Source organism: Puntigrus tetrazona, chromosome 12, assembly GCF_018831695.1.
Source record: "Puntigrus tetrazona isolate hp1 chromosome 12, ASM1883169v1, whole genome shotgun sequence".
In the NCBI taxonomy this organism is placed as follows: Eukaryota; Metazoa; Chordata; class Actinopteri; order Cypriniformes; family Cyprinidae; genus Puntigrus; species Puntigrus tetrazona.
Window position 1 is genome coordinate 16,229,456 of NC_056710.1, and position 20,541 is coordinate 16,249,996.

The following is a 20,541-nucleotide window of genomic DNA, read 5'->3' on the forward strand; positions in this document are numbered from 1 at the left end:
TAAAACCTAAATAAAAATAGATACAAAGGAAACATATCTGTGATGCACTGGACACGTACAAGAGCTGTTGGCTCTCAGAGACTCAAGTTCAAGCCTGACCTGGGTCAGGTCCTGATCCCACCTCTGTTTTCCACTCTCCACTCCACACATCCTGTAAATAAAGGCAAAATCCCTCAAAACACATTTAGCATTTCCTTACAAAACAGGTATAATGCCTTGTTATTAAAGTCAAATGCTGGTCTCCGGTTTATCTAATCCTCCTCCAAGAACTTAAACTGTTCGTGACGGTCTGAGAGGTTATTCCGTGTCTTTCAGGAAGCATTCAAGATGCTAAAATATGTCTTAAAGCACTATAAATATGGGAGGAAAATATTACGAGATCCTGAGGCAGGACCAAACGGTTGCGGGCGGGTCTGTTTTATGTAGCTTGTACCGTTTTTGCCGTCCATGTTTTGGAAATTCATTGAGGTGTTTTGTTGATGCTGCCGTTCCTTTTTGAATTTGTTCTGTTTGTTTGAAGTTCACCAGAACCTGTGGTTCACCTATGACAGAAAACTGCTGTGGGTCCTTTCCGGAACTGGGTTAAAAGCCTCGGCCAATGGGTCCTTGAGTTTCCACCGCATAACAACAATGTTTCAATTCGTCTAATCGGGGGTATTTAGGATAAGTAAACTATTACTCTTTGGGATTTCTTCAGAAGACATGGCCCAGTCATGCCGGTCTTTTATTCGAACCATTTGTGTGTGGTTGGAAGTCAGGGGCGGGCAGCAGCCGGAGGAGTGAGTGGAAGGATGGAGGAAAGATCGGATAGCCCTGGGAGAAAGTCTGAGACGCGCAGAGTGAGAGGTCTTGGCTGCCAGTGCCAAACCACACGCAGCTTGCGTGATTGTGGCTCCGCTGCCTGCACACGCTCCCCCTTTCCTCCCCCAAACTCCCAGAAGCACCTGCACGCACCGCCACCTGACCTCCGTGACCTTTGAACTTCAGAGAACTGTTCGGACAAGATCCGGAGGAAAAAAAAGAATATAAAAAAGTGCAACAAACATCTTTAAGTGGTCTAAGTTTAGCTCTTACTTCACCCTCTCTTGTGCGCATTTCAGATGAGCTCCAGATTGAAATAATAAAAGCACAACCGAGTCACTGACCCGTGATCATCTGCGTTTCAACTGAATGCTTTTTGTGATATCTTACCGTTATAATTCATACACGTTTTTCCATTACAAATGCACTTCGTCAACAGGTCGATTCGCACCGCGTGCTGATTAACGCCGCTTAACAAGAGCACAACAAGCTGATAAATTCATTTCTTATCAGGTCGTACCGCTCATGTAATGGTCTCACTCAGGGGTCCTTTAGAAGTCTCACACATACACACACACACACACACATACACAAACACACACTAAATATGTATAAAAGAAAGCCAGATCTCGCCAGCAGCTTTTTAATGGCACAGGTTTATAATGAAACACTCCTTTAGCCCCCTTCCCAAAGTAGTGACGCTATCCACTAGACACACACACACACACACACATATTAGAAATGCACGCTATTCATAACATGTGAGTCTATCACGAATGGAAAGAGGCATTTTAGGGGATGAAGAGAACTCGAGCCTTATGAAACCCAGGTTTGCGAAAAGAAAAAAAAATGTGCGCAACTTGCTTAAATATTGCATTCACACAAAAGGTCTTTGCTCAGTTAAAACACATGCATAGAGGCTGTTTCACCTAAATAGGGTCGCTATGATTTGTGGGGTTACAGTTACGGACACGTCTGTCCTGCTTCGGCTCTGGTGAAAAAGCCAGTGATGAAATAAAACTTCCTGTACAGAGCGTACAGCCACAACACACACAAACCATTACTTAAGAGTCTGACAGTGACTATTATGCAGCCCTTGTTCTGCACTTCCTAAGATGCAAGGCACGCTGAACAATAAGCAAGCTCATAGAAAGAATGAAATATTGTTCATTAGATTTAAAAGCATTTCTGATTTGTTCATAGGCTTCACAAGAGCTTTGGATTATGAGACTGGGAACGAGACACATTTTCCACTTTAATTTTCAACCGCAAGCTTTCTATTCTGATTTAGTGTGATTTGTTTTTTTATTATTTGATAATAATCAGCTCAACTGAACACATAATAAAAAGAGGGAGAGAGTGTATGCAATTAAAATGCTTATTTTCTTTATTTAGTGGATGATTTGTCATATTGATTAAAATTGTTTTTTTTAATAATTAATTTAAAGAATTCTAGTGCTATATGTTATTTTTGATTCACATTCATGAGAGCCATTTGTTCATAAATTGGACTAAACGGGTCAAAGTTATGTCACTTTGTATGTTTTTCTGTCATTATTTCTCAGTACGCACTTTTCTGTAATCCCATTTTGTTCAATTTGAATTTAGTAGTTTAAGCATCCAAGTATCCGGATGCAAAACCTCTGTAAATTCTATTTATAAATTCAATTACCTATGATTTTCACAAAAGGTATGTATGGATCTTTTAAATGAAATGTGCAGAGCTTATGCTTTCCATAGTGTCTCTTTTCTTAGCCACCCAGCCGACGTGCATTTGGGCCCCAAAATATTCCCATGTGTGGCCAGCGTGAGGCTGTCAGCTCTTGTTACCCCAATATCACCCAGCAGCTTTGAACGAGCAAAGCCCACCGGAGCAACAAGTTCACAGCCTATTGTGTCATTTCCGCTAGTGCCAATGCATAGAAAGGGGTCATTCAGGCCAGCCTCACCTGATACAAGAACCTCACCGCATTAACAGTTGTGTAAGCAGGCACCAATTTATGACCAATGGAAAATATAGAACCCTCAGTTCTTTAAGGATCACTAGGATTTGGAGACCACAGCGAAACTGTAGCCAGAAACAGACAGCGAGTATTCAGAAAAAGACTATGTGACGTAAAAAACGTACAAGAGAGTGATAAATGGTCAGGGGAAAGGAAGGGAAAAATTTCCTTTTCCTCTGTTTTTCTTCTCTTTCCCTGAATGAATGGAGTGCTGTTTAGTTGACTCCGAAAGCAGTAGTCATTATTTTGACAGAGACCCACCAACAGAAGGTTAAGTCATTACAGAGGCATCCTAGGCCACTTTCAGCTTTCAGATATTTCAGGCATTTCTTTCAGAAGTAGTAACCAACCAGCCAAGAGTCTGGAGAGAATGTACCATCAGTGTCAATGAACCTTTGAGAGTTTTTGTCAACACTTTTGTTAATGTTAAGTCAGCATTAGTAGTCATGACTTCACAATGATACATAGCTATTAGTAAATATTATTATTATAGTTTTAACATGTTTCATTTTTTTAATAAGAATAAAATTATATTGATTAACCATAATACCCTGAATACCATAAAAATCCCATAAGCTGATAAGCAGAAATGTGTGTTGAGTGTAAATGTTAATACTCTAAAGAAGAGCGCTGATTTATTTACAATACGCTGATTTATTTACAATACGTAAAAACCATAAAGTTTTTAAGCAGGATTACATGCTTGGGAACTTCATTTGTTAATGTCAACATGTAAGATATACCAACAGGTGGATAGTTCTGCGCAGGCTAAAAATGCATGAGCATCATTTTTCAGTTTTATTATTTTTTGTGATAGTGCTGCCCTCAGGTGGTACACTCATGTGTTTACGTGCTAATGCATACATTGTGCTGCATGAGGTCAAATCAAAGGTCAAAAACGGACATTAAAAGGAAAAAAAACATTTAAAAATTGCAAAAGGCAAGTCTACATACGTAAATTTGTGATGAAAGTTCACTTCGAGTAATTTTGTTTTCTGTGACTGGGTAATGCGTATCAAGCCTAGAGAAATGCGTGTTTGTGTGTGTGTGTGTGTGTATATATATATATATATATATATATATATATATATATATATATATATATATATATATATATATATATATAATAAACCCTCACCTGATCAGCTTCATCCTCTCTCAAGTTGCTACCAGTAATTGAATTTCTTGTTATATTGCAACCGAATCTAGAAGGGAACAAATGGCAAAGCTCAGTCTATATCCAGTGGTATAAAAAGCAGTGCTTAAACTTAGTAATGAGTGTATGTGTATGTGCAGCAGTGGAAAAAACGTGACTCACACTGTAAGGATGGTGGGGTTCAGACGGGGGCGAACTGGCTGAATGGGGTTCTTCTGAGGGAACTGGGTCAGGTCTCTGGGTCCAGGGTGAGATGAATGACGGATGAAAGGGATACTGTTGGATATTAGTTCCGTCTGGTGCAATCAGAGTTCAAGACCTACAGATTTAGCTTCTGTCAAATACAGTAACAACTTTGAAATTTGTGTCTTGTGATTTACTGGTGACAAGTTGGCTTGGGCTCTTATAAAGCATATAGATATGTGAGTGACCGAGCGTTATTGTTTATATGAATATCACAGTTTGATTTATACAGCATGAATCTGTAAGGTAGGCATACAGTATATCTAATGTCATGCACTCACACTGTTTTACAGGGGTTGTACTCAATGAACTTTCAAAATACTCTACATACACCTGTAGAGGGCGACAAGAGAACAAGGTAAAAATATTTAAGACTACCACTACCACTCAAAAGTGTACCACTGGTCACGAAAACAACAGGTCTCTGATCATTTATATATCACTATGTTATGTAATTTATTATATTATTTTATAATGAAATATAAAAATTCAATTACAGCTGTGCTGAAAACATAAGGGCACCCTTTTCCTGAACGCGGAAGTAAGACTGTTCCGGTTCGTTATAGGTAAATAGCGAGGAGAATAACAACGTGCAGTAAACTATAAAACTGTTTGCACTATAAACCAGTGCGTTCATAATTAAGGTAACACCTTAAAGTAACACAAACACGCCAATTTTCAATATCAAGCAGCAAAACGAACTGTTTTGCTAAAAATAGCTGGACGCGGTTAATGGCGGCGCCCATTTTTAAGAAAGGCGGATAACGCTTACTAAAGTGTATATTGCATATTAATCTTTGCTCTAGGTAGGTTTCCATTATTTGGTGGGAGAAAGACTGAATTCACTTACAATGTTTAAATGAAAATGTATGTTCTTAATATCTGTATTATGCAATTGTGTTTAAGAAATGAAGTGCTGAGTGCTGGATTATGAATATAGCCGTGGCTAAAAGGATTGTTGACAATGTTCCTTAGCATTGACCTTATTTCTTCATTATAACAAATTGTTCTGAACAGGCTTGACCCCAAAAGGTAAAACCTTGGTAAATCCGATAGTATCCTATAGTTCACATGAGCTAGATATCAGCAGTGTTAAGTGGCGTGATGTGTTGCAGGTACACAGGAGAGGTGATGGGGATGAATTGAGGATTTGTAAAGCAGCACGATACAATCCACTGGCACCTCCTCAGTACATGACAAGCTGTCACATGCGGGTCTGGAATGTACTGTAGATAAATTATAACTGTGGGTGGACATTTTCACGCCCCCCCAGACTGTCTTGTGTTGTGTTTTCGCTCCTCGTAGCTGTGTCCCCAATTTGTGTCAATTAAAAATGAATTGTTGTTGTATTTAGTACTTTAAGTAACTACCAATAACGCATTGAGAAAACACTTTATGCATTTAAAATCTAAGTACTTGTCATTTGTATGTGAAAGTACTTCATTAAACTCCTCCAATTTAATTTTGCAAATGAAACGAACAATTTTAATTGCTAACAAGTTTATTGCTAAAATAGTAACAGTTACTAACTACAGATGCGTCTGAAGGAGAAGTGTTCTTGTTGCCTAGCAACTTTGACAGCTGCAGTTTACTAGTAAGGTTCGAAGGATCCGTTCTCCAAAGTATGCAGTCTTTGTATTGGCACACAGTTCATGACATGACATGAGTGTGAACTTTCATTATAGTGCTTCTGGAGACCAGTCTTTAACACAGCAATGCAACTACCATATTCAAGACAGAGAAAGTTAAAGACATCATTAATCTTTTTTTGTTAATTAAGAAGCATCGCACTGTTGTTTTTGTGGTGAATAAAGTAATTTTTGTGCACAGAAAGTATTCTTGTAGCTTCATATAGGATATCGTTAATGCTACTAGCATCTGTTGTTAATTTTACATTTTAACCAACAACAGACAAAATGGATATAAAAATTCAAATACAGGAATGGTTTTATTATCAGAAAAATATTAGACATCTAAAACAACTGCAATGTTTTGTTAGGCTTAAGTGAAACTTTATCTTTTCAGATCTTATATAATAAACATTGTTCTCTGACAAAAAAAAAATGACAATTTTATTTGACAATATTACATTTGTAAATTAATTTGACTACATTTAGGCTGCTAATTAAACTCATCAGATGCTGCATTAATTAATCCAACCTTCATGCTGTAGGCCTATACACACACACACACACACACACACATATATATATGTGTGTGTGTGTGTGTGTGTGTGTGTGTGTATAATTTGTTTAGAAATGGCCTATATATTATATAGATTTTTTTATTTTATTATATTATTTAATAATATTTTATTTTTAGTGTTTATCATTTATGTAAACGTCTTGCATTGTATCTTGCGCAAAGTTCTTGTTGAATAGTTGAGTATAAGAGGAGGAGGCTGGCGATGGGAGTGATCATCAGATGTTCAACACCTACTCCATCTGTACCTACATGAAAACCATCCAGTCAGAGGATGCTTTTCTTTTATCGTTGAGCTTAAGTACGTTTTTAGGTCTTTTCACAAAAAAACAAAATGACGACGTAGAAGTTCTCGGTGCGTGTCCTTATGGAGTCCATGCAGCGCTGAAGCATTTTAAACGTTTCACTTGGCAGAAAGATGAACGCATCTCAGCAGATCCACTTCTCTTCCTACTGGAAAGTTGAGTCGGTAATCATTTCTGTCATATTCTCGCTTATTTTTTTGGTTGGTACCGTGGGGAACTGTCTTGTGCTCGCGGTTCTCATTCGCAACGGACAGATAAACACAAAGAGCACCAACCTGTTCATCCTGAACCTCGGGCTTGCGGACCTCTGTTTCATCGTCTTCTGCGTGCCTCTCCAGGCTACCATCTACACCATGGACGAGTGGGTTTTTGGACAGTTTGTGTGCAAAGCTGTGCACTTTATCATCTACCTGACCATGTACGCGAGCATCTTTACTCTGGCAGCGGTGTCTCTGGACAGGTGCGTTCTTATCCTGGTGCGCGCGATGAGCGCGGGCTTTTCTTTCCAGTTCAGTGAGTCGTGTTGAAACGCACAGCCTAATTGATTAGATGTTATTGGACAATGATATGCAACAATTGTCCACAATGAAAATAACAGCGAATGCAAAAAAAAAAAAAAAAAAAAAAACTAGAGCAGAGCAGAAAGAAACTTTAACTGCTACCATATTGTCTTCTGCAATGTGCATTTAAATATTTTTTATTCTCTTATTTTGGTATTGATTTGCAACTGCTAAAGTGTTGGTTGCATTTTAGTTATTAATATGGGTTTACTTCAGAAAAATTGGGACTGTCGTCTCAGTTAACCTTTATTCACCCAAGCACTTTAGATATTAAATGATTAATGTTTTAAACTTACAGCAATCACAGTATTATTATGAATTTGTTAAAAAAAATAATGAGTAAACTGCACCTTTCTTGTTAATTGCTGAAATTCTTAGCCATGAAAAACACATTTGAGAAAGGAAAAAGATGTCAATGCTACATTTACACAGAACCAAAATCCTTCACAGCAGTGTGGGAAGGTTATTTTGTAAATGTAATAGGTCACAGATTACAAATGACCCTATTTAAAATGTAATATTAAGTGTAACTATATCAGTTACTTTATTAATGTAATGTAATTGATCAGTTTACTTTATTAACTGATTACTGATTCACTTTTCTAAATTTCTAACAAATTTTTTTAACTGTTAATAATTTTAAAATGTTTAAACCAATATGGTTAACCTTATGTTCATCGCTACACAAAGACGATTACTGTCAGACTTTCAAATTCACTTGAATTAAGACTGTAAAAACTTCATTTTAAACCACCACAAATTTAGCCTTTAACTCTTTTTATTGTGAGATAGTTCTGAGGTTAAATGCAGATTTAAATTCATAATAAGATATAGTATAACAGCTTTATATAACTACGACAGGAAACACTGGCATCTCTTTTTATCCCCATATCAATAATATCAATTTTATCAATTAAGTTTTATCAATTAACCACTAGTTTTATCTCAAAATGAAAGGTGCTACAGGATGGCATAGAAGATTCTTTTTTGTCTAAGTAGTTCCATAAAGAACCTTTAACATCTGAAGAACATTTCTGTTTCACAAAAGGTTATTTTTGCCGAAAGATTCTAAAAAGAAGAAAGACATGGTTCTTTAAAGACTGAATGGTCCTTCTATGGCATCGCTGTGAAGAAAATTTTAAAGCAACATGCCACTTTTTTTGAAAATAGGCTCACTTTCCAACTCCTCTAGATTTAAACTGCTGAGTTTTATTACACTGGAATGAGAGTATTGTTTCTATTTATATCATTCTAGAAAATCAAAAGTTTTAATATCACCTCAGTCTTGGTACACAATGCAACGTTAGTAGAGTAAAGTAGAAAAAATATTGATAAGTGCTACCATTAGTATAGATACATTAAGTGCTTTTATTTTTAAGAGTGTAACTCTAATAATATTTATTTATTGAGACATTATGTTTTTATTTCCCCCACAGATATCTTGCCATTCGATATCCTCTTCGCTCAAGAGAGACCAGAACTCCTCGTAATGCTCTGACCTCCATCAGCCTCGTTTGGGCTCTATCGCTGTTCTTCTCCAGCCCTTATCTCAGCTACTACCAGCAGATGGATCTAGACGGGACCACCGTTTGCATCCCGGCGTGGAACACCCACCATCGTCGAGCCATGGACGTCTGCACCTTCATATTCGGCTACCTTATCCCGGTCCTCATTCTCGGCATCACGTACGCCCGCACCATCCGCTACCTCTGGACCTCCGTGGACCCCATGCAGGACATGTCGGAATCCCGCAAGGCCAAGCGCAAGGTGACCAAGATGATAATCATCGTGGCTGCGCTCTTCTGTTTATGCTGGCTGCCGCATCACCTGGTTATCTTGTGCATGTGGTTCGGCCACTTCCCGCTCAACCACACAACCTACGTACTCCGCATCCTCTCTCACCTGGTGGCCTACACCAACTCCTGCCTGAACCCCATCGTCTACGCCCTGGTGTCTAAACACTTTCGAAAGGGCTTCAAGAAGGTGTTTGGCTGCTCGTTTCGTAACCGGGTCGTAAACCGGATCCACGCCGTGCAGCCGGCGCAGATGGTGAGCCTGATGGAAGCTGCTTCATGCGAAGGATCCAATCATAGCGACGGGTCAAACCGGGGTCGCCTTTGGAGCAAAAGTAGCAAGAAGATGATGACGAGTGCCTTCATGACATTTAATGTGACATAATCCACTTAAACTCTCACCTACTGTCAAATCAGCGCTCTACCAAAGTATAAAACTCTTCTGTTCCGGTGGCTTTTAACAGCATTTGAGCTGTGATTACATAACAAAAGTTATCATATAGGCACAGATTGTCAGGTAGAGAAGAAGCAGCGCTTTTTGTGTTCTTGGTGAGGACAGAGACCGATGTTTAAAATGAAAAGCTCTCTCGCGTCTGTGTTTTGTCAGTGTTGGCAGCTTTCGTCACTGTGCAGTGGTGGCTGTGTGTTTTCTGACTGTGAATCATGGTAGGGTTTTCCGGAGGTACGAGCAGATTCAATTAAACGAGTACAGTGTCAGCGTCAAGTTGTTCACGGCGGACATTTATAACAATATGATCATATTTGAACAATTTATGTTCTCAGTCCTTTGGGATTAATGCCTGCATGATCTGATGTATTGAGTCAACAGTGTCTATAATGTTGAAAACTAGTTTAAAGCACATGCGGTCATTGTAAAGTGTTTCTTGTGTGTGTGTGTATATTTTTTGTAATATATGTTGGCTGCATAATGCGGTTTTATTAGAGTATCAGTAATGACAGAAATAAAAGAATACATTTTTTAAGAACTCAATCTTTTTGATCTTGAGAATAATATTTTAACATCCCAAAATATTACAAATATTACAAATAAAAATTTGAGGCCAGTTCGACGTTTTAGGGAAAATAAAATGTTTTGATCCAAAACAGTTGAAACATCACTACTGTAAAATATTACTTTTCTATCGCAATTGTAATATATTTCTGTAATGGCAATTCTGAATGTTCAGCAGTTTCGGCCAAAAATGCCTACAAAGAATTTACAACCTATAAATAAAATATTGTTCACAAGTAAATCCACAATGAAAAATACGGTTTGATCTTTCCAAGCAACAGAATGTATACAGTAAGAATCTCTCTCAAGCCGTTACGAAACAGGCGCATAAGAACATCCACTTATCTTAGTTCTCCCTGCATCTGGCTTTACTGGGAATGTGCCAGTTGGCTGGTTCTCTTGTGTAGCTGCTTTAAGCTCAGCTGTTGCTTAGAGAGTTTGTGGGTAATATGTGCGCTCTGATTTGCTCCATCAGTGGAAAAATCCCAGTGTTGCAGCCTCATTTAACGACTGACGTAAGTATTTATTGTACAATCACTATTTAACCAGATCTGTGGTTATTTTATACTTCCCATGACGCTGCTCGTGTGCTAAAAACGGTATTAGGGCATCTATTTCTAAGGACCTCTTCTCTGAAAAGCACACGCTGTTGCCATTCTGGCGAGTAGTTTGGTTTTCAGTAGCATTACAAAAAGAAACAGGTCATTGAATTTGAATATGTTAATTACAGTGTCCTTCATAGGTGTCAAAAGTCTCTTCATGCACTATGCAATTGTGCAGTATACTTGGGTGCCCATGAACCATATACTTAGGGTTCTTCTTCAAGAAGCACTCTGCAGTCAAACTGATTGCCATATGCAGAGAGGAGAGCTTTGGCCACTCCAAAAGCAATTCTAGCTCACTACCAAGCATTATGATGATGATGATGATGATGATGCCCCTCTGCTCCCCATGATTATTCTCCTCATGTATCCTATTCCCCGTCAACAGCTCAGCTCTTCATCAGGAGCAAAACCCTGATATGACCTTTTGACACAGAACAGACACGACAGTCAATGGAAAACCAAGGCAGTCAGAAAAAGAATAAAGACAATGTGTACTGCATGTGTAACGGAATTAATCACAAAGCACTATAGTTGTATCAGATTCTCCTTTTGTGGTTCACAAAATAAAAAAAAATTATAGGATTGACAGAAAGGTGAATAAATAAAGACAAAAGTCTCCAATATTAATGGTAGAGGCTACCAGTGATAATATGTTGCCGGGTAGAATCTGCAGTGGAGGAGGGGCATGGTAGTTGAACAAGTTGTACTGACTTGAGATCATAATTAATAATTTCCTATTCCTTAACTGATATGTGATGTGGGATAAAAGCCAGATTAAATTAAGACTGCACCTTTGCCCCTATTCAAATATGCATTTGTGATTGCAGTGTAAATACATTCATGCCACCTCTAAGCAGCGTTGAACAATCTGTATAATGATTAAATGCGAAGTGTTGTGAAGTGTTTCTTTAATTCAGGTTTAATATCTTGACTAGTCCTGCACAGTGGTACATTTTGGCATTTTTTCTAGTCTATTCTTGTTTGTGATGTTCAGTCTACCAACCCCCATACATTGTAATAAGTCTCTTCTGCAAATACAAAGTCATAGTCTGGTGTTACAGTCAAATCAAAGTTCACCAGTTAAGCTACTCCTCTGTCTTACCTCTCAAGGGCATAAGACGACTTATGTGATGCTGATAAGGCAAGGTTATCTCTCCGTAACGATGTCACATCTGCCCACCTCACACCTCGGTGTGCACAGATGAGGAGATCATCTACTTTTTCCTAATGCCTCCTTATTATCTCTCTGAGGGGAAAGGTGAAAGAAAAGACTCAGCTTAAATGAAAGCTGTTGATGTTGTCTAGATGGATATTGTCGGCTTAGTTGTTGGAAAGTAAACAGTGTTCGCACTGATAGCCTGCACATTGTACTGTACTTGAAAGCTTGCTATTGCAGTGCTTTCTTGATTTATTCAGGGTTTGTTCTAAAACTCTAACCCTGTAAATATGAATCCTCTGCCATGAATATAGTCAGAACTGCTTGACATATGCTCCATTACGGTGTCATCGTGGCTGAAAAATTAGGAAATCGTCATTCATCTCAGCAGCATGCAGTTTTCTTGAACGTAAGCACTGCTGAATTCCAGATCCTGCTGCATCCTTCATAAGCTCCATCATTTCAGACATCACACTGGGATGTAACAGGCAGAGGCCGTCCTTTACCTCATGCTTCCAATCAGTTCTAATGGAAGAACCTGTGAGTTAAAGCATGCTCTGAGAATTGAACAGAGATGTTGCCTCCCAGCAGACTTGTGCCTTTAGTGAAGTAGGTCCAGTTAGGATCTTTAGGTTTTCTTCAACAACAAGAAAAGTACATTTTAACTGCTGTTAAACAAAGGCCCAACATCGCACTAAAGGAATTGTAAGTGTGTGTTTTTGTGCTAAATTAAAAAGAAAAGGTCATGTATTTTTAGAATCGTTCAGCTTGGTATGATTCTAATGGAAATATTACAAGAACAGTTCACGCAAAAAATGCTAAATTGCAGAAAATGTATACTCACCTTTAGTAATCCACATGACTCCAGTCCATCAAGTGAGGATTAGTGAAGTGAAAAGCTGCATGTTTGTAAAACTACCATTATTATGGACTGTTCTGGTTAGATGTGAAGTTTTACATTTAAAATGCCTTAATGCAGGATACTTACACTTTACAAGACATGTATTGATAGACTGCAGTAATGTGAATTACTTGTTGCTTATTGTAACAGTTTTTATCAGCTGCTTGACCTCTCATTCTGATGGCACCCATTCACTGCAGAGGATAGCTGAGCAAGTGAAGCAATGCAAAAAAAAAAAAAAAAAAATAGGAGTACATTTTCAGCAAATTTGAATATAATTGGTACACTTACTAGCATGATTTTTCTGTACCAATAACATGCAATTATCACCAAGGTAACTAGACATAAGCTTTAAACTTGAGTAAATGATAATTCTGAGTTAAAAAGGTAATTTAAAAAGCACTTACTACAACCAGTGGCTGATGAATTTCAATTCCCTCATGAAATGAATCTATAGATATTACTAGATATTATTAGACAAGATAAACGAGAAAAACTGCTGTATTATAATATAATAGTATTTTATATAACAGGTTTATATAACAGGTTACTGTTTTTTCTTCGTCCTTATTTCGTTATTTTTTAGTTATAATAAAAAAGAAATTATTTCACAATTTGAATAATGTCTTGGAGTCTTCTGTGAGCGACTATACAGCATTTGTAGAGTTGATTTATTGAATTAATCGAGCGAGCGCCACCATCTTCATCATCATCATCATCATCATATCATATCGTATGGGGGGCGGTAAAGACTCTCTAATGTACATTCATGACAGGTGTCATCACTGAATGTGCTTCACATATCACTCATGTACCAACCTTGAGAAAACAAACGTCTGATGACAGGTTATTAGTATTTGCTTTCAGTGTAACTGGATGGACGTCGCGGAATATGCGCGTTCACAATAATGCCTGCAAAAGACCCACTTATCGAAACACTTAAAGGTACGTTTCACATCCTATATGCTATCACACTCTTGTGTAGCTGACCTTCGATGCGCTGTTTTACTGATCAGCTGTTGTTGTGGGTCTGCTGCTCGGTTAGCAGTGGCTGCTGCTGGTAGATGGACAGCTAGCGTGCTTGTTTTGCGCGCTCAGACAAGCCGTCTTGATGATTTGAAGCGATTTTAATATTGCAGCTCTGTGTAGAAGAGATGCGGTCATTTGCAGTGTTTGCTAAACTAACATTTTATTGAATAAAAACAGCATTCGTCTATTGAGAGGATGCGTACTTAAATGCTATAAAAATAAATGAGCCTGCATTCGCTGATTATGTATGTTTTGAAGCTTTTATGCTGGTTTAAGATGGTCCTTTGCTGGTTTTAAGTTGGTTGGACCAGCACATGACCAGCTAAGAACCAGGTTAAACCAGCAAAAGACCAGCATAAACCAGCTCCAACCAGCATCCCGAGTTAAAACATACCTAACCAGCATATGCTGGTTTTCTTAATATTGCAGCTGTATGTACAAGAGATGCAGTCATTTGCAATATTTGATAAACTAACATTTTATTGAATAAAAACAGCATTTGTCTATTGAGAGAATGCATACTTAAATGCTATAATAATAAACGAGCCTGTTGAAAAAAAAACTGCATGTGTTATGTATGTTTTGAAGCGTTTATGCTGGTTTAAGCTCGCCCTTTGCTGGTTTTATGCTGTTCGTGCCAGCACATGACCAGCTAAGAACAAGGTTAAACCAGAAAAGGACCAGCATAAACCGGCTCCAACCAGCCTACCAATTTAAAACATGTAACCAGCATATGCTGTTTTTTTTCAACAGGGGTATATCAGCACATGGCTCAGCAGTTTAAAATTTTAGTAGAACTGTCTATACTTGCTCTGTAGTTCCCCTTTTATACAACAGTCTTGTTCTAATATCTCTCCTCTCATTTCAGTTTTTCAATTTTAAATTTTTCACTTGAAGGAAACCATGCAAAAAAAAAGACTTATCTTAAACTAAGTCATAGTTTTCACCTACTGTTTTTCAAATAACATTACTAATTCTTAATATAAAACTGTTTTGGTCTATTATTTTTCACACAATATTGTAGAGAAGAATGTTATTTTGGATACAGCTACCACTCACAGATTCAATATGGTGTCTTACATTGGTTGTGATTCCAAAAAACAACTACGGTTGCAAGTTCTGTTGTTATACCAATAGAAATTAGTGGAAGCAACGACCATAATTAGGTAATGATGCTTTTGGGTAATGCACCCCTGACTAGTATTAAGTGAGGTTGAAAAAAAATCACCATATACTGTAAATTTGTATTCACCAACAGAAAGCTGCTTGATTTGAAAGTGACTTCTCCATGACCAGCTGTCCATGCATCAACACACATTTGATAATATACCTTTTTTTATTAATGCGGCTACACCTGTGTAAATGTGATACTCATGGCGTAGGACGCTGAAAAACAAGTGAGGCATGATGCAACATTAAAATACATCTGTCTGATACGTGTGCATTTACTGACAATTAAAAAGCAGCTCGAAAGGAACGGCCCGCTATATTCCTGGGGTAAACAAAAGACACACACAGCTGTGGTGTGCTCCAGGGCAACCAAGTATGCCAGTGTGTGCTGTGGCGTGTGCTGTTTTGGTCTGGGTTAATGAAGCAAGGCCTATTCCACCTACATTACATAATATCTTGTGATTAAAAACAGAAAACTAACCATTAACCATCGCCCTCCCTGTTTATTCTCAGTGTGCATTCTGAACTTGAAATCGGAAGGCAGTGTGACTGACTCCAACCCACACCTCTCATCCTGCTGTGAGCTCCTGGAACTTATACTGCGAAAGGGATTGCAGCGTGAGCTCCACACACCAACACACACTCTCCTGTACACCTGGACATCATCACCTGTCAGCAAACACTCAGAAAAGAGCCGCCATTACACATTCTGGCACACACTGTGGGAAAATCCGTACACATTACAGGATGACTTTTATTGAGGTTTACAGAGAATAAGGATGTCTACGTACAATAGATGTTTGGACACGCATAAATTTAGGTTATGCTTCCCACAATTTTATGTATACAGTGATTCAGCGCTTCACAAACTGTCAACGTAAGCATTTCTTTACAAAACTGGTAGTTGTACAAGATAGTAAAGTAGAAACACCAATTCTGCTATTTTAGCACTGTAGAGATAATGTTATTATTTTTTAATAATAATTCAATATAGTAGTTTTTATCCTTAGATTTTCTTTTTTCTGTTTACTATGCAAACACTTTAAAATAAGGTTCCTTAGTTAACATTGGATAACAACATTAATAAACATGAACTAAGAATGAACGATACTGAAAACTAACTGTATGTTCATTAACTAACATTAACAAAGATGAATAAATTGTGTAATAAATGCATTGTTCATTGTTTGTTTGTGTTATTTTATAGTTTAACTAATGTTAAATGACACCTTATTGTAAAGTGTTACCTTTAGCATTAGTTAAAATTTTAACATGCAAGCAAATATATGCACGTGACACGATGTTTATTACATAATGAACATTAATGTTTTTAGAGCCTGTTCTCAGTTTGGCACATAGAGATTACTGGAATTGTTTTGAACAGCTTCTGCATCACGACACATGTGGCAGGTGAGTCATTATGCACTTATTGCTTTCCATTTTTAGAGTAACATAACATAGGTTTAAAAGTCTAATTAATACTAAAATATTACAAAGAATGAATAGAATATTTTGATTAATCACAACCCCGGATTGGATGAAAATGGAAGAGAAAGTGCATTTAAATGTGGCCTGTCTGATCAGAATGTTCTGTGTTCTCCTGAAGGTTGAGTTCAGTTTCTTTAGCCGTGCAGCAGACCACGGCCTGCAGCAAACTCATCACTTCTCAAGGCCGAGGACGCTTCTTCATACGGCTCATGCTGATGAGGAGAACCCTGGGAAATGTTGTGAAACATTTGCTGCACACGAACAGGGTCATTGAGGTTGGTGCGCGTTCGCAAGTTATGACTGAAAATGGTTTTGCTCAAACAATCAATGTAATTTTTTTTTGTCATAGTGGTATTGCCCTAATATCGCTATTCTGAGAAATGAGGAGTTTGTTGGTAAGTTTTGCATTTGCCCAAGATACTTTAGCAGTTTTAAACTGCTTGTTTTGCTGTAATTCCTGTCTGAAATGTCTCCAAACAGAACCGTTTCTTTCGCTGTCTATGGTGCTATCAGAAATGAACTTTAAGATCAGTATTGAGGTATGAACTGCTCATCCTCTGCGTTTGCTGAGTTTCAGATCTTCATTTTTTACTAATTACATTCTATTTGTGACTTTAATCTCAGAACTGCAGCTTCTTGGATGAAAGCTGGTTGCTTCCGGTAGGTTCTTAATGTTCTGATGTACTTGATTTACCTGTATGTGCATGAAGAGTTCACGCTGAACTGCATGTTGCAAACCTTGCTTGTGTTTTAGGTGTGTCAGATCTATGAAGCTGTTCCCTGTCGAGAGCTGGGGATGGTGCTCAGGTTAGCATGTTGGCATGTCTTTTCAATTCTGAATGCTGCATTTTTTGCATTGTTTTTCTAAAAAATATTATTTGTGCACACATTCTGATCACCTTTTAGCTCTCCGTGTTTCACAATAGCCATGCTCAACTGCATATTCCAAATCAGCATTTCTATTCATATCACAAATGTTAAGCATTTTTCTTTTTAAAGGTACCTAGACGGACGGGTCTTTGTACTAGACCTGCTTCAGGGTAGTCAAGCTCAGGTGGATATGTTTGCAGAGCCTGGTGACATCATTGATGAAATCAATGGGATATCACTGAGGAATGCTAGCAATGGACAGGTCAGCATGACCCAACATACCATCATAAATGAATCTTAGAGACAGCTTTATATCTGTGTACTCTGTTATCCGCTTTGCCGGAATTGATCATATAATCATGATAAGCTTCATTGTGTTTGCTGATTCTAAGACACGTTCGTCACAAGATATGGCTCCTATCAGGAATAGTTCCCAATTTCACACGGAAATTACAGTATTGTCATCATTTACTAACCCTCATGCTGTTTCGCATTCTTCCCATTAGCCACAATGCCTGAGCCGCTGTTCTCCACAAAGTGGATGATAAAATAAACCGCACAGCTCCTGAAATAACAAAAAAAAAGATCATTAAAATAGCGTTAAAAAATAGTCATGCGATTTGAAGACATACAATAGCTTACGACAGACTACAATGTAAGTCTTAGTGCTCAAATCCCATTTGCAGCAGTTTTAAAGAAATGGAAATTCACCAGATCTATTGTTAATAATTCATCCATGCTTATGTTTCATTTCCTGTCGCCCTTTTACAAGTGTAGTCAAAATGAACATTGTTTGGCAAGATTTTACAAATTCACACATTTGGGAATTTCACATAAGGGCAAAATGTGTCAAAATTTGGGTTTCTAAACAAGTTTGTCTCATAGATTAACAGCATTGACCAACTTAGTTTAAATGTGACTTTTGTGCTTCATACATCACCTCTCAATCTACTATAGACAATGGGCCTAACTTGTCTCACTGAAATTTTGCTAGTGTGACCCCACAATTACAGTCAAACAATTACAAATCAACATTCAATCAACAACTGAGAGAGATCTGTGAAAAAATGGGGATAAAAGCTACAGAGCTCGATATCTGACTAACAGCTCACACGCTTTTCCCATCCAAAGGCAGGTGTGGTTCTATCTAAGATGAAGAGTCAGCCCCTTTCCATTCACTTGATACGTTGGAGAGGAGGAGATGGGTCTATCTATCAGCCGCTGGTCAAACACTTACGGCAGCTCAAACAGGAAAAACCCTCACTTCAGTTTGGCCCAAAAGCTACCTCTCAGCAGGACAGAACTGCGGGTCAGAAAAGAGGGCAGACGCAGTGTGTGAAAGACGGCAGGTAGTCCCGCGTATGTTTGCAATTGTATTAGTCACAAATAGCATAAACAGCCCCGGCCTGTAACTGTTTGATCGTGTTTCATTAACAGGATCCTGTACGGCGTGCACCTCTTAGGAAAAGCAAACATAGGAATGGTACAGTAGTTGTGTAAACATCTCTCTTTATGGTGCTCTTGTTTCACTTTAATCCACGCATGTGTATTTTTAAGTCAATATGTGATCCTGAAGCATGCGATTATTTAATATGAATGTTATTTTTGTTTAAGCACGGCGGTAAGGAGGCCCTGCAGCATGTCATTCCTGTGGTTCTGGAGAGCAGTCAGGCAAGAAAGGTATATCTACAATTGAGCAAGTGAGTTTTATGTAGAAAGATATGTAAGGTAAATTTAAGACCTGTTTAATATAGCATGCATGCTTTTTGACTTATAGGAAGTACTGCTGGATGTAAAGGAGACGCATCTGACCTGCATAGACAAGTCCAATAAGCAGGTTTGTGTTTTTCAGTATAAATACAAATAGCATACAGGTTACAGTTACAGTAATTCTAAACCAAAGTTTCTCCTTTTGATCAGGAGCTGTTTCAACACCATTTTCCTGAGATATCGTGTGTTGGGAGGTTTGGAAGCCAACCCGATTTAACCATTTTTGCTTTTTGTGTATTGTAAGTATTTTATTTTTAAAGATATATATGCAGATATATGTCGATTCAAGTAATTAAAACGAGATGCACGGCATGCTGTTTCATGCTGAGCTTGATTTCTTGAAATCTCTCTGATACGAAACCCTCTTTCAGTTAAAACTAGCTTTCAGTATTTGAAATTTGCCGTGTGAGAATTTGGATAAACGGCAGACGGGATATGAGGCTGGTTTAACTGCATTCCATATGCTTACTTTTCTTCTAGGCTTTGCGTTTTTAGCACTAACCATGTAATTGGTTTCAGAGATTCACCGCAAACGGGCAAACAGTCAGGCTTCTGTTGCGTGGTCCTACAGGCCGCCACAAGCAGCGAGTGTGAAGAGATTGTTAACCGTATAGGTGAGAGTGAAACTACACGGTATTGATGTAATGAAATAATTACGTCAAGTGCTAATAATGTGTTTAATAAAGTGTTTTCTTCATTGATGCAGCCGCTGGGTTCAAACATACGGAATGGTTTGTATGAAAATTGGTGGATTGGACAGCTTCCGAAGTGTGACCCAGGGTTTCCAGCCCCGTACATATATTGCATTGTTATATATTCCATATTATAACAATATAGTTTATCGTTTGTTTTAATAGTATACTGTATATTATCGATAAACCCTGTATTAGTGTAGTGCTGTTTTGATAGAAATACATAAAATTCTGAGCCTCTTTTTGTTACAAGATTTTATGCTTTTATATATCTATTTATCTATATCTATAGATTTGTTTTTCACAAAATACACATGTTATAAAACACTTAAAACAAACAAGAAGTTAAAATCACCCATAAACTGTATTCACACTTTGTAATCCAAACATGCGTTTATGTGCTTTTTGTATGTAAACTCATAAAAATGTTTAGAACATTGTATATTTACAAGTACAATAAAAACATGTCATAGAATGAATATGATAAATGCACCGTTCTTAGTCTCTAGTCAAATACTATATGTGAGTAAAAAAAATGGCTCAGTCCTAACAAACCATACATCAATGGAAAGCTTATTTATTATATGATTCATTAATCTCAATTTCAAAAATGTACTCTTATGACTGGTTTTTGTGGTCCAGGGTCACATATGTAAATGTAATTTTATTCAGCAGATAAACTGAAATATGCTATATGAAATATGTCGGCACAAAAGAACAAGGATATTTTTATCGTTGTAATATAAAGATACCTTCGAGAATATTTTCAAGAATCATAAAAGTGT

General features: G+C 37.7%; 2 protein-coding genes across 4 annotated transcripts; both read left to right on the top strand.

The window, feature by feature from the left end:
• The first annotated feature begins 6,479 nt into the window (after positions 1 to 6,479).
• On the top strand, positions 6,480 to 10,322 carry LOC122355667 (galanin receptor 2a). The gene is made up of 2 exons (XM_043254197.1): positions 6,480 to 7,170; positions 8,707 to 10,322. The coding sequence occupies exons 1-2, from the start codon at positions 6,824 to 6,826 to the stop codon at positions 9,446 to 9,448; spliced, it is 1,089 nt and encodes a 362-aa protein (XP_043110132.1). The 5' UTR covers positions 6,480 to 6,823; the 3' UTR covers positions 9,449 to 10,322.
• A 3,091-nt stretch (positions 10,323 to 13,413) lies between these two features.
• Positions 13,414 to 20,235, top strand: si:ch211-250n8.1. 3 transcript variants are annotated; one of them, XM_043253244.1, is made up of 16 exons: positions 13,416 to 13,682; positions 15,450 to 15,554; positions 16,271 to 16,346; positions 16,543 to 16,699; positions 16,774 to 16,819; positions 16,905 to 16,963; positions 17,049 to 17,084; positions 17,179 to 17,231; positions 17,424 to 17,556; positions 18,426 to 18,643; positions 18,732 to 18,777; positions 18,909 to 18,974; positions 19,072 to 19,131; positions 19,215 to 19,303; positions 19,584 to 19,678; positions 19,771 to 20,235. In XM_043253244.1, the coding sequence occupies exons 1-16, from the start codon at positions 13,646 to 13,648 to the stop codon at positions 19,803 to 19,805; spliced, it is 1,311 nt and encodes a 436-aa protein (XP_043109179.1). In that variant the 5' UTR covers positions 13,416 to 13,645; the 3' UTR covers positions 19,806 to 20,235. The 3 variants fall into 3 exon arrangements, 2 of the variants coding, with proteins under 2 accessions (XP_043109179.1, XP_043109180.1); XR_006252186.1 differs by lacking the exon at positions 19,771 to 20,235 and having other exon boundaries at positions 13,414 to 13,682; positions 18,909 to 18,994; positions 19,584 to 19,636; XM_043253245.1 differs by lacking the exons at positions 13,416 to 13,682; positions 15,450 to 15,554 and adding an exon at positions 15,561 to 15,813.
• Positions 20,236 to 20,541: the final 306 nt, after the last annotated feature.